The sequence below is a fragment of the Pezoporus occidentalis genome, unplaced genomic scaffold, assembly GCF_034315485.1.
Source record: "Pezoporus occidentalis ecotype Australia unplaced genomic scaffold, CSIRO_AGI_Poc_V1 ctg88, whole genome shotgun sequence".
Lineage (NCBI taxonomy): Eukaryota > Metazoa > Chordata > Aves > Psittaciformes > Psittacidae > Pezoporus > Pezoporus occidentalis.
Genome location: NW_026916242.1, coordinates 278,177 through 292,589, shown reverse-complemented (window position 1 = coordinate 292,589; position 14,413 = coordinate 278,177). Strand labels below are relative to the sequence as shown.

Genomic DNA, 14,413 nt, shown 5'->3' with positions numbered 1-14,413 from the left:
TGTTCTTCAATGTATGTAGCTTATGGTGCTGTACAGCTGCTCTTTTGTAGGTGTTCATCTTTCTCCCCCGTGTGCATCTTTCTCCCCTGTGTGCAACTCTTCAAGGAACTAAAAGTCCATGAAATAGCTTGTATCTCCCTTCCATTTCCAATATGGGTTGTGAGCTGTAATGCAGGGAGGTGGGCAACCTCTCCAGGAAAGAGCAAGAGGAGTGAATAGACCTTTGAGTGTTGGAGAGAAATTTAGGTTGCACTAATGCCTGCTAAGTCTGGGGACAAGCAGATATTTTAGATGTGATGGCAAATTTTGCAAATGAGACAGTGTGACAAACTCTATGGGGAAGAAGCTGGATTGTTAGGAGAGGATGGGGCTAGTTCAATGGTGCCAACATAACCTTTGCAGGCTTCTGACATGCCAACTGAGAGTGCTTTGTATTGCTTTTGCCTTCCCCATGACCTCCTGTTTGGTCCTCTTTGCTCTGAGTGCTGTCAGGTCCCTTCCTAAGGCATCCATTCCCTTCGCAGCTGTGGTGCATGCCAGGCATGCCTTCCCTGGCACCCACCCCACCGCAGGACCCGTGTTCCTGATGCCGTTCCAGGGAATGCATAGTTTGTCACCTGAGTTTGGGCTGGAAGCTTCTGTCCGAGATCTGCTCATTATTAACTCCTACCTGCCTTGAAAGGCATTGCAGCTAAGCCAGTTTTAAAAAGTGGACTGGAAGGAGTAGACTGACAGAGCTTTTGGGCAGGATGGTAGGGCCAACGTGAGCAAGGTAATCTGCATTAAACATAACACTAACAAAGACCGGCGTGAGACATATAATATAGAAAATTTGGCCAGCTTGCTGCTTTGAAAATCCCTGGATACAATCTTCTAGCTCCCCTAGAGGCTGCTTTAAGCCAACTACTGCTGCTGTCCAGGTTTGTTCCAGAATGAATTGGAGATACTGGGTAAACCAGGATTGAAGGGTTTAAACTTCTTTTACTGTCCCATTTTTGTAAAAGAGTGGTGCCTGTTCCTGTAAAACTGGGTCAGCAGAAGCACTTGGGGTCATACCTTCCACCATCTTTACAGCTAAAAAGCTGGCCTACATCAGTTTAAAAATAAATCTCTCAAAGGAACTTTACCCTAATCAGCCCCTATAAGTGGCTGCCTGGCTAAGAAGCATTTCTCCTGTTTCAGCCATGAGGAAAAAGAGGCAATAAGCGCAAATCTGGGTTACTAGTTGAGAACATGTGTTCCCCAGGTGATGTGTAGGCTGCTAGACCTCTGTGTATCAAGGGAGGCTATTAGGCTCAGCTGGGAGCTGGTGCAGCACAGCACAAGTGCTTTGGGCAGAGGAACAGGTCGTGCAGGGAGGTTTCACCCCAGGCTGGCTCTGCACTGGTCTCCTGGGCTCAGTTCCTGTTAGTCATTGTAGTGCATCTTCTGGAGTAGTCACACCTGGAAGCAAGCCTGTCCATGCTCTTGGAGGCAGCTCTTCCAGAGCGTGGGACAGGACAGATACATGGGACAAAAGCACAGCTCCTGATCTGAACTAAAGCTCTGGTGTGGGTGCAGCCTCGACATGCAGTGCCACAGGGCATAACAGTGCTGGATGGGCTGGTCCAGGACCCCAGAACCATCTGCGGGTTCAGGTTACTTCAGATGTGTTTGGCTGGTCAGAGCACAGCATGGTCTCAGGTGTGAAGATGGTTCCTCAGGGCACAGCGGTCCTCTCCCTGGCACTGCAGCAAGCCGTGTCAGTACAGGCAGTGCACCTTCCCTATAGGCAGACAGAAACATAAGGGCCTTTGGAATGGCAGCACCTTTTAGCAAGGATCCTGATGAATATACTTCAGAATGGCATTTGGATGTTCAGCCGTGCCTGTACACTGAATGAAACATGGACTTCCTAGCACGCACCTTTACCAGCCTCAGATTTGTTATCTAATTTAAACTGCATCTTCTAGTGGGATGAGGTTGGTTTCCACCAGGTGACAAATGCAGTCATTTCATTACTGTTGCCTTCCCTTTTCGCTTTATCTTTGGAGGTTATGAAAGCTCAGTTGACCTTTGTGCTCTCTGAATGCATCAGGAGTGAGCGCTGCAAAGCTAACCTGGTTTTTAGAGGTTTCTTTCCAACTCTTGTAGTTTGAGTTATGTGGTTACTTCCATTCACTTCCTTTTAATGACCTTTCTGTACACAATTCCCACTGAGCTGAAAGGTGATAAGATTTAGACACTGTATATGAATTTCTTCTACAAATTGGAAAAAAAAAGGGGACACACATACACACACCAATTAACTCCAAGATACCAAAGAGGGTAAAAAAACAAACCCTGGCAATTGTGGCTTGAGCTGATTTGTAGAACTGCAGAGGGAATTTTCAATGGCTTTCTCATCCTAGGTGGCTCATTAAAATTTCCCAATCAGGGCAAGGTGTCTGAGCTGTGTCGGCTCCACACTGATGAATCACCCAACCTCTTAAGAAGGATGGTTCACAGTCTTTTTGTCTCCTGTTGATGCATTCTTTAGTTTTGGTCCTCAAAAGGGCAGATTTCACCATGCCTTTGAATGTTTTCAATTTTTTACCACGTGTGGCACAATCTGACCTATATCCGAACACAAAGCCTTGAAGTTGGCTCACCATTTTGCCTTATTTTCCCCCAGTTAACTCTCCTTCCATTTGACAAGGTAAGGAGCAGAGCCTCTTCAAAACCACCTGCTAACTGTGTGAACTATTTTCTAGCCTTGAATATCCAAACTGGGATATACTTTAATTCTCTTATTTGAACGTGTAGTGCAAAAGTGACTATAATATTAAGCCTACTTTAGAGAGATGTTGTGACCAATTCCACATGTGGAAAAACCTGGGCTGGCAAAATGGTGGCAGCACCAGACAAAACAGTACTGAAATAGCAGTTGTAACTGGAATGAAATTCACAAATGCTTTGAGACCATTTCTGCTGCTTCTTCCTCTCCACCCTTCCACTACATCAACACTCATAAACCCTCTTTCCTAACGCATAGTTCAGACAGACACGATGTAACATCACCAGTTTAATTTGCTGTGCGAGGTACTCCTCGCATTATGAATGTGGCAAAAAATAAAGCAAGGGCTGAAGTCTAGAACTGAAGATTCCAGTTTCATAGTTTTCCAGTTGTACACACTCCCCATGCTCTGTAGGTGCTTCATCCCACTTCAGCAAGTAAAGCTGGCAGAGGAATTGGATTTATCTGACCCTTCCTTTGCATGATACATGCAAGTACCTTGACTTTCTAATGTGGGGTTACTTAACCTTATCTCAAAACCTCATCTTCTGAAGCCTCTCTCTTTAATTACATCTCAAAGCACAATGCTTTCACTACTAAAGGCTAATAGTTAATGCAAGAATCAGAGTAGCTATGCTTGTGTGCTATTTTCATAGATTCGCTCCTATTCTAATAACTAATCAGTAAATGGGTGAATATTTTGTGAAGGGGAAAAAAAAAACACAAAAACCTAACCTGTACAATAAACCAGCCATGTTTAAATAAAACCAGCACCATTAAGAACTGGTAGGGTGTTAGAAGTTCAGTGCAGGTGATCTGAGCTCCTTGTATTTTCTTTCAAAGAGGCTTTTTTGGGGCCATGTATTGCTTTTACATGAGGTGGAGCTGGTATAACTCTGTTACCTCCACTGGGATTGCTCTATCTGTAGCATCCATATACAACTGAGGTCAAACTCAAATCAACACCTTTTAAAATCCTTGTGTAGGCAGTGCTGAGCCAGGGATTCACATCAGCAATGATTCCACAATCCTGAAGAGTCATGTAGTCTTTTCAGCTATTAACTTGCTCACTTGATTTTCTAGAATTTTAATCTCAAGCTTTATTTTTATACCTTGGCCACTCTGAATTAACTTGCTGCCTTCCCCACGTTGTCTCTCACACATACAGCCTTGTTCACAGACATGTCTGCAAAAGCACAGACCAGTTCCCAATGGTCTGTAGGCTTGGCATGTCCTCTCTAGACAAAAGCCTGGAAACAGAGCCTTTGTCCCTGGTAAGTCCCCTGTGCAGCGTCCCTGCCATCCCAAGCTCCTGCCACCCTTGTTCCCATGGCTGACATCATGCAAGCCCCCGTGCCTGAGCTGTAGCCTCCACATGGCCCCTCACCATGGGCCACGTCACTCGGTGGCACATGGTGCCTGCAGGGCTCCCGCATGTTGTTCCCATGAGTGGTCCATGGGAAACGCCACTGGAGGACAGGGCTGCCTCAGACAGCATGGGAGGGCACCCACACAGCCCTTAGGCAAGGGTCTTGTGTTTTTCATGCTTCCACCTTTACAGTCCCACTGTCACAAGTAGGATGCTTGTGTGGATGATGATGACTGAGACCAGAGCAATCCCTGTTTGCTCCTGATCGCATGGCAAGGGCAGCTTTAGTAAACACTATGGCAAGGCTCAGGACCACTGTTATGGCAGAGCTGTCTGTCTTGGATGCTGCAACCTGCTCTTCTCAGGGCACCAGTCCCCAGCATGAAGCAGCACCCAGTACTTACCATTACATTGCCCTCTGTGGCAGCACAGATCTTCACAGCACTGGATGTTAAAGAAAGGTGCTGTCAGGGGACAGGGACAGACATTTTTTTGTACCACTGGGTGGTCTGTATAGCTGTTGGAAAGGCCTCCTGCTTCTCCAGGAGAAGCTGCAGCCAGCTGATGCCTGCTGCCTTATGGGGGAGTAAGGGCTCTGGCTTTTGGAGGAAGCACCCAGGCAACTGATAGCATAAATATATCCTTCACTTGCTTTGTTTCTGTGTGTTTTAAGACCATCTCTCTCGAAGGCCTCCCCCCCACCCCTGTTTTTTTCTGCCTGCACAGCTGAAATAAAACCGGCGGTGGAGCCACCTTCTCTTGCTGGAGTCTGGCTGGCAACAGCCTGCCCTGACCTGAGACACCAGCCATTGTTAAGGGTATAACACATTTACATATTTTGCAATAAAACATCAGTTATTTGCATTACTGTGTCAAGTTTTATTTGATTCTTTCACCTAAAAATGACTCATTTTCCTTTCTTGTATTTTAAAAACCAACTACTCTAAGCTTGTTTGAGAATAATCAAAAATTGCCCATTTAGCTAGAAGTCATTTTCTTTTCAAAAGGCAAATGTTATTTAATCTTTCAGCTGTTCATTGTGCCATCATAAATACTTTCTTTTCAGCACAGTTGTGGGGACTGAAATGAGCCCACTAATTGCCTCCCATTTCGACTGACATGTGGTGGTTTAGTGGAAAGAGAACACAGCGGGGAGAAGGAAATAGGAGGCTGAGAAAATGAGAGCTAATTATTTTCACTGCCTCATGTCAGGCTCTGTGTCAGCCTTGTTTTTACAAACTGGAAGGTTTAGCACTAAATAAAACAAACTGGCGTCATGTTTTTATATACTGGCAGTGTCATGGAAGCAGCTGCACATCTCAAAGACAATATAATGCCTGCATTCGCATGGACACCATCTGACAGCCACTGTGAGCCACTGCTAATGAGGATATCACAGTGGTGCCAAGTGAAAGGTGCTGAATTATGTATGATTCTTCATCAGTGCAGCAATAGTCCTGTACATCATTATGAGACATTGTTTTGCTGAAGAGATTAAAACATTCTTAGTTCCAGACCCTGCAACCTATACACGCTACAAGAGGTTATTAATGGAATTTTTAGGGAGAGTTTCTTGTGGATTTCTTTTTGGTTAAAAATATCTCATGGGACAAAGCTGTGGTGGGTCATGACACTATATATATAAAGAAGAGAAGCAAATTAACCATAATTGTGTTATCTTCCTTTAAATCCAGAATAATAAAATATAGTGTAGCAGGGTGATACATAATGATAAATAACCCAAGTGCTGTCACTAGATGTTCAACTCTAATGCCTTTATAACAGCAGGTTTCAGCAGCTGAGATAGATAATAGCTAAGAATGTAAAGGAGCTTCTGGGGACCTAAATCATCAACATGCTACTACTTTTAGTACCAGCATGACCAATTTTTTTTCATACTTGTTTCATCTTGCATTACATCCTACTTTATTTCTAATAGCCAGTTGCCTGCTACAGTGCCGTGGCTTTTTTTTTTTCTTCAGTCCTAAAACCAAACAAACCAACAAAAAAAAGAAGTTTATTGCAACCACTGATTTTGAAACAAATCCTGGATTTGGGCCTCCTGGAAAAATGAGGTGTCTCCCCAGTGAGAGTTCTATGCTGTTGCTGCAGGAGGCATGTTTGTTGTTTAAAGCCTGTGCCTGGTCTTTTTCATTCCCCTGTTGGTTTTTGCTGCAGATCTTAGCGCATACAGGGTTAAAGGAGTATTGTCACCACAGTAAGCTGGAGGCTTAATTTTTAAAGTGTTCTTATTTTCTGTTCAGAATCTGAGGAGAAGTGGTTCCAAATACCTGTGTGTGATTTGTGCTTTTTTTGTTCTACAACCATTTGCAGAGGCTGCTGATTTATTGGCTTTGTCAAAGGGTTATTCAGAAACGGTTTTCACACAAAGTTTTGCTGGTCGTGCCTCTCAGGTCTGAAACTAGCCATTTTTTTTCTGAAACAAAACCTTGAAATTCTTTATTTACATCAAATTTCAGCAGGTACATACTGAGAGATAGTTTAATTCTTGACTTACAAAATCTCTTTGAAGGACTTGTATATTTATCAACCAGGCATTTTGAACGAGCCATTTCCAGATTATTTCCCCACATACATCTGGCACTAAATGTAGTTTCAATTCAGGAAATTTTACAGCTCTAATTCATCAAAGAACTGGAATTGTGTACTTGGTTATTCTAGCCAAATTTTTGCTTAAGTGACTGAGCATCTCTCTCCTGTTCATTGCTAAATAAGAACCTAGAACTCGACTGAAAAACAGGAAAATACGTCTCTTTGCAGCACACCAATCTTGCAGTACCTGCTGTGGGATTAACAAAATGGTTACCAAGTTTGTAAGAGGAGTAGCCACATCTTTATCTTAGATAAGTAATATCACAGGTATTTTCCAAGTGACTTGATTCTGAAGTCACCTAGCTGCTGTCTTCTTCCTTTTCCTTCCTTCCTTCTCTCTTTTTGTCTTTTGTATTCTTTATCCCAGACTCTCCTTCCCTTTCTCTCCCCTCTTTATTTCCCTTTTTTTTTCTCTCCGTCTTTCTCTCTTTCCTCTTTCCACCGATGATTTTACAGTAATACAAAACGAAAACCTGACGTGTTTTTGAGTGAGCAGACAGGTTATGCTTAGCGTGGTAACTTGCCCTTGTGGTATCTGCATGGTGAGGCTGGAGAAGACTCCAAGGAGGACCGGAGGTTTGGGGGCTGGATTTGAAGGACAGGAGAGTGCATTTCTGTCTCTGAAGCGGCAGTTCAGAGCTGGGGAAGGCGGTGTTTGTGCAGGGCTCCTGCATCCACAGCTGCGTGGGGCAGCCTGATTCGTTACCGCACGAAGAGGGCTCCTGCATGCGCGGCACATCCGGAGAGGGGCCGGGCGCTGGCAGGTGCCCACTGCCTGCCAGACCCTGGGCTTACACAGCTTGCCAGCCTTTTCTTTAGAGATGGTCGCTCTATTTATGTTGCTTGTTAAAGTGAGCTCAGGTTTGTCAGATCGGGTCTGTATGGAGATGTGAGTGAACAGCACAAAATTCTGAGTTGTGAAGGCACGGTAGCGCTGGCACAAGGTGCAGCTCAAGCTCTCGGGTGCGTGGCACTGGTCTCGTGACAGGATATGTGCTGCATTAATTGGAGGATAGTATGTTATGTCAGTGCTTTGTTGTTTCCTTGGCTCAGGTGTTAAAAGTGTCATCAAGCATCTTGTCTTTAACCTTAGGTTTGATCTGCAGTGGGGAACGCAAGTAGCGTGAATTTAGGAAGTCCTGCAAAATTCTGGCAATGAGGACAGTGTGGGCAGGGAGAGGAGCACGGTTTGAGAGGCAAGGAGGAGTCAAAGACAGCTTGCTTCGCTGTTGCTGTTCAGTTACAGTTCTCAGATGATGTCAGGGCCAGTGCATCATGCTGTACCTACCTGGGAAGGGACAGGCGTAGCCCTGGGTTAGCTCACAACCTGAAAAAGGAGCACAGAAAGAGGTCTTGCAAACAGATACAGGAAACAGAGGCACAAGGCAACTGCAGCACCTTACCACGTTTCACAAGAAGTCAATGGCAGAACAGGAAACTGAACTCAGTGCCCCCCAGTCTTGGTCTGGTGCTCTGGCCGCTGGACCGCAGTTCCCATCACTCAGACTCGCGCTGGGGCAATGCAAAACCCAAATCATACGTCCACTCTGCTCGTAAAACATGGAAGCTTTCAATGGGGACAGATGGACACACAGGGCCAAATGCTTTCATAAGCATAATCTGTTGTCGCGGTTCGGAAGTGATTATGCTCCAGTTTTCTTTTATCTTAGAATTGCCAATTCAATGCCTGATTGAAAGCTTTGAGACTTCTGAGGGCTGAGCTCCTACGTTACATTTATGAGAGATGCACGTGCAAACACCAGCAGATAATCGCATATGCGAACGGATACTTTTTAGGCTGCTGTACATTTGTGTGTGCAAATAGCTGCTTACGCAAGCCCTTGGCCGTAGGCGGCCATCTGTGTCCCTCCCCATTGACAGTTGTTGCATTTTCTGAGCAGAGCAGGGTAGAAGACTGCCTCCCGCAATCACTGAGACCTGACCTGCCCGGCCAGCGGTACACAGTGGGCACAGACCCTGCTGAGCCCCTGGCATGTCTGGAGGAGCTCCTGTCTCTGTGAAGGGCACATCCCCTCCTGCCTGCGCGGAGATGGAGACACTCTGCTTCACCGCAGCCCTATTGTCCCTCGGGGTACTGATTTTTGGAGGAGCTCAGTGCACTGCACAGTATCTAATCCCCAGACACATCAGCAAATGCTGGCTGGTTTGCACCATGGACGGGTTGTCTCCAGCCCCACAGTGGGAGCCTCCCTGGCAACAAGCATGAATCTCAGTCCCAGCAGTCAGAGCCCGCAAGGGATGTCCTGTAGGATGCTGCCAGAGCCGTCAGCTTCTGCAGGCTCACACCTGTGCAAAGTGTTGGGTGTTGGCCCCATGTTCAGCTCATGGGATGATTTAAGGATACTTTTCATTGCTTTGGTTTATTAGAGTCGCTATGATTATCTTCTAAACTGAGCTTGCTTATAACTAATAGTGCAGCTAGAGGTGAACAGAAGTTGAGGGTGCTCAGTGCTCGCTGGGCACTTCATATCTGATATAATTGAGCATCCTCTTGCCTATTATTTGAGCGAGTGTCTTCAGAGTTTCCTTGACTCTGGTCATTTGTTCCTGGGTTCACTGTCCTTAGGTCTGGCTGCTGGCACTGGCTGTGACCACGAGTGACAGCTCCCACCACTGCCCTGTGCCCCCACCAATGGCTGGGTGTGCACAGCTCCATCCAGATGGGTGAACCTAACTCCTGGGGCCCCTCAGGGGATCCATACCTCTAAAGACATCCAGACCTGTCAGTGTGGCAACTGTCTCCCAGGGTGAGCTAAGAGAAGAGCGAACAAGAGAACCCATGAGTTTTCCATTATCAACACTTTTTCTACTATCAACACATTTAGGAAAATGTGCATATCCTAAAATATGTACATGTTCCTTATCTCCCTAACTGGGTTATTTTTTCCCCCACAGGATTACGTTTTTTAGGATGAGGATTGGGTTTTGGGTTGTTTTGGCTTTCAGTTTTGTTTCATTTTGCTGGGGGTTTTTTATTTGTATTCTAACAATCCAGCTTTCTTTCTTTATTATTCATAGGATTGTAAATGGAAAATGTACATGGAGATGGACGGGGATGAAATTGCGATAACCTACATAAAAGATGTGACATTCAACACTAACCTACCTGAGGTAGAGATTTTAAAGATGACAAAGGTATTTACAGCCTTAAAGCTTTCACAAATTCACAGATCTCAAACAAAGACATTAAAATACCACAGCAGTCGACTTTTGTGCTTGCGGAAGCTCAGTCTCTTGACAGCTTTTAAATAAAATGCACATTTTAAACAGATTTGTATCATAATAGGAGTTAGGTATTTTGGTTCTCTTTTAAGCTGACAATAATGTTAACAATAGAAAAATAAGAGAAGGAACTAATTTATATTTTCTTCTTTTAATTCCATGTTATATCCTCTGAATTTATTACCCCTTTTAAAGAAAAGAATGTTCAAAAAATTACTTTCTTTTTCAAGAGAAGAAACTGATTTAAATGTTCCAGGTTGAAACTTCATGTGATTTCTCTGGGTTTGGGTGTCCCCCCTCTTTCTTTTTTCTTTTTTTTTTTTTGAACACAGGTTTAAAACTTTAACATCATTCTAAAACTCCCTCTGTCATGCAACGATGGGCTGCAAAAACTGAAACCCCTCAGCAGACAGTGCAGCACTGAACATCTGCAATTCAGCGTCACTGGGCATTTTACCTTATTTCAAAACCTGCCTGCAAATAGTTACCAGCCAGCATTTAGACTGCTTTTACCGTAAGCAACAGAGGCTTTGTTAATGCAGAGGGCATTCTGTTTGCTGTTATTTTAATTGTTTGTTCTTATTAATATGCTCCACTTGATAATAGCTCACAAAATAAATTTCTAAATGGAAAAATATACAGCTTGATTGCCAATTAGAATGCTGCTCTAATGCGCACTGACAAAACCCCCCAAACTCCTGAATGCTTTTAACTCTGAATATTTTGGCTAAATTTGGGGGGAACCTTTGTTTATTTTTTCCTACAAGAAAATCTGAAAATCAGATCATCAACAGTCAGAATTTTAAGGAAAATGTGATACGAGAGTATGAGAGTCAAAAAAGGATTTTCGTATTTAATTTGTGCTCATACTGTTTTTATAGTTAGTGACTTTTGGAACAGCACTTGTGATATTATTATTACTACTATTATTACTATTACTACTATTACTACCATTATTATTATGTCCTGTTTAATTTTCATCTTGGCCATTTTAAATTTTTCCTTTAAAAGAAAAAAAAAGGGATTAAATAAACTAATAACCAGTTACAATAACATTAACTTTTCACATACTTTCACATTTTTATATCTGTGAGGAAATATCTCTAAGGATCTGTAGATATTTGTTCTTGCTGGCCTCTGTAAGTCTAGCAGAATAAAACCTGTACATGCACAAAAATGAAAAAGGTTTGTGCCCTCATGAAAACATTCCATGCTGTCTTACCTACTGTCTGTTATTTACAGAATTCTCAGTTTGCTTTTGGAAAAAAAAGGAGGTACATATTCCAAAATATATTGCTTGTCTCATAAGATTTTAAGGAAAGTATTGATGTTAACAGTATGGAAATGGATGAAAAAGCAAATGTTGAAATATCTTTGGGATGTGTCAGAAACAAGTCAGGAGATGAAAAGCACCTTATAAAACTCCCACCATGTTTTTTTTTACAGCCACCGTTTGTAATGGAGAAATGGATTGTGGGGATAGAAGAGCACCAGTCTGTAGAATGTGTTGTTACATACGAGGTAAGCTCTAAGAAACAAGTTAAAAAATTGTTTACCTAAGATAAAACCTACATGGGAGGTGTGGAAATAGCATCCTCTGGCTTTGTTATAGCCTATAATCATGTCTCAGCAGCCTGTAATTAATTGTAAAACTAAAGTTCAGAGCAAAAGATGAATGAAGTTTACAGAGACTGCTGCCTGGGACAGCTCTTCTTCTCAAGGACAAAAACCTCTTTTGCTTGAAGTGCAATGGTCAGTGTTGTTTGCATTACCGGAAAAGACTGGTTTTTACCTTTCCAATAAAGTGCTGACTGGGAGAGCAGAGAAACAACAGGAGAAGAAATAAAATAAGAAGTCATGAGTAAATAAAGATAAATAAAACCCAGAAGACCATTTTATGTGATAGAAATTAGCCTTTGTAAAAACAGTTTGCAGCTCCTTACAAAAGTGTTTATGAAGACCAATGCTGTGTATCACAAGAAGGCTAATAATTGAGATTCCAGCTCTGTCCTGAGCAAGGGTTCAAGCAGCGATGGAGAGACAGGACCTTGCTTGCCTGTCTCAGAAGTGAAGAACAGTAGTTTTCTTTCAGCCTGAAGTTTTTCACAGGATTCATAGGCCCTTAACAGCAAACTGAAGAGCTTGATACTCCACTAAGCTTTTGTGGAGGGTTCCCCTGCAAAAATACCTGCTTAGTCCCTCTAGCAGAAAGCACTGCCCATATGGCACTCACATTAATATAACCAGTAAAATATATTTTTGTGTTTGTAGAGGAAGGCCTTCAGATCTTTCCTCCACATGGTGCATGAATTCAAAGTTATTCACTACCACATTTTTAGCATAATCACAAAATACCAGCCAAAATTATCTAGTCTAAAAATACTTGAGAACTGGCTAAGTGGTTTTGCAGAATAGACTTTATCTGGAAAATGCTGCTGCCGCCCAGGCACTAGTGGAAGTTCCCTTGTGGGATAGTTTAGTGAGTTGTGTCCTCATGCGCATTATGTCCTCATGCATGTTGTGTCCTTCCCGAGCAGAGTGACGTTAGAGCCCCCAAATCCACAAAGCACATCCAACCTATCTGCTGGAGCAAGGTGAAAGCACAGGACGAGGTCGAGACCGTACAGCTCATGATACACACCTCACTCCCCAACTCGGAGGGGAATTCACGGAGCAGATCTGACTCAAGTAAGTCAGTACACATGAAATTTGTTGCTGGCATGGGCGAAGTGTATATGGGGAGAAGAGCAAAAAGTCAAATCCATCGTTCTGTTCCAACAACAGTGCACATCTTGCACATCAGCTGGCATGGTAGTCACTCCATGTGATGTCCTCCTAGATGTGTACAGGAGCACGGTGGCATGCCTGACTCAGCTTAAAAGCTAAACTTTGGATAGTAACATATTCTATATCACAATGTGATTTAAGGAGGATAACATGGATGCTCCTATAGGAAGCATGCCGGAAGCAGTCCATGGTGGTTAGCTATATATCTTTCATCTACTGTCATCACTTGCATTTACACATCAACAGCAGACAGAGCTCAGATATTTTTGCTCCAAAACCCCGAACGCTTCACATCTTACAACAGTAAGCAGCCTTAAATCCTGACACTTTTTCAATCCCTTCCTTGGGTTAGCTTTGGGTCAACCTTTCAATCCCCTCCAGTAGCAGGTCACTGGGAGAGGCATTTCTGCCTATGGTCCAAGCTTCTTCCCCACTCTGTTGGCATATATGTACATGTCCATGGTAGCTTTTCCACGATGACAGGCCTGCTTTTCTCTGAAGTCTGCTTGGGGATGCTGCATCAGGGTATCAGCCAGCAAATTTTCCATTCTCCTCCAAATTCACCCCTCTTCACCAAGAGCGTGCTCAGCTTTGTGGAGTCGTAGCAAAAGGATTTATATGGAATTATAGCACCCACAGAAAGTATGTAAAGCCTGGGGTGAAGATGTGTTCCTCAACCAGGATGTCAGGAAGGCATCTGCTGGGAAGGAAGATAATATCACACATCTCTACTCTCTATCTGCTGGGAATAATGGAGTTTTCCACAGCTATTTTGACAATTTCGGGAGCCAGCGCTTTCAGCACACCTAAAATGCCTGCTCTTACTCCTAAGCAATTGGGATCCACTTGCAGCACAACTGTGATTTGTCATGCAGGTGGGATCTAGAGCATGTCCTGAAAGATATGTCTTCTCTGCAGATTACCTCTGTTGATGGAGGTTATCCTAGTTTCGGGGTGCTGAGCCATACAGCCATACCAAACTGTGTTCTTGTACCTCTATAGGTTGGTTCTGCCACAGTAAACTGAGTTGCTTTCATTCTTTTGTGGTGAGCAGTGGGAGAGCTTTAGCACAAGGAGTTGTTATACAAAGGCACTAATGTGTTATCAGTACCCAGGTAAATAGGCACAGCTCAGAGGAGATGTGATACTCACCAGTGTGAGAGTTATGCCTCAGCTCTAGAAAACCTCTTGTCCTGTCTTCTTTACCAGACCACCTTCCCTAGGTTTAAAACAGCACCAAATCCAAGCACAAAAGTGCGGGTAATACCTTTCTAAGAGGCTAAAATAACCATCAGTGAAGGTTCTACCTCTGGGGACTGACACATATAGCATTTAGTTCAGTGTAGACACCTGGTAGCTCAGAATTCATGTAAGGAAGATCCCCCCCAGGCCAAGAAAGGTGAGAGGCAGCACCATAAGACACACTGCAAGGTCCCTGGACTAGAGACCATGGCTGGCCATAAGGAGCAGGGACTGAACAGCTTGAAGGCACTGAAGGGAGCCCTTCTTTCAGGACAGCATCAGCCCTGGTGGCCACCTGAGAGCTGATAACAAAGACGCAAACTCAAGTCATGTTGCTTCTAGATTTATAAGGTCTGCGTTTTATATCCACAGCCTTCGTAGGAGGGCACAGGAGAATGGCAGAG

The 14,413-nt window shown here is 43.7% G+C and overlaps 1 protein-coding gene across 2 annotated transcripts in view; it reads left to right on the top strand.

The window, feature by feature from the left end:
• Nucleotides 1–14,413, top strand: part of MAP3K20 (mitogen-activated protein kinase kinase kinase 20) — a 90,668-nt gene that overhangs the window by 73,633 nt on the left and 2,622 nt on the right. Inside the window, exons 17-19 of one of the 2 annotated variants that reach the window (XM_062604816.1) lie at nucleotides 9,777–9,893; nucleotides 11,427–11,501; nucleotides 12,518–12,668. In XM_062604816.1, coding sequence (XP_062460800.1) covers nucleotides 9,777–9,893; nucleotides 11,427–11,501; nucleotides 12,518–12,668 — 343 coding nt within the window. The remainder of the gene's footprint in view (nucleotides 1–9,776; nucleotides 9,894–11,426; nucleotides 11,502–12,517; nucleotides 12,669–14,413) is intronic. The other variant, XM_062604817.1, reaches the window with a different exon arrangement.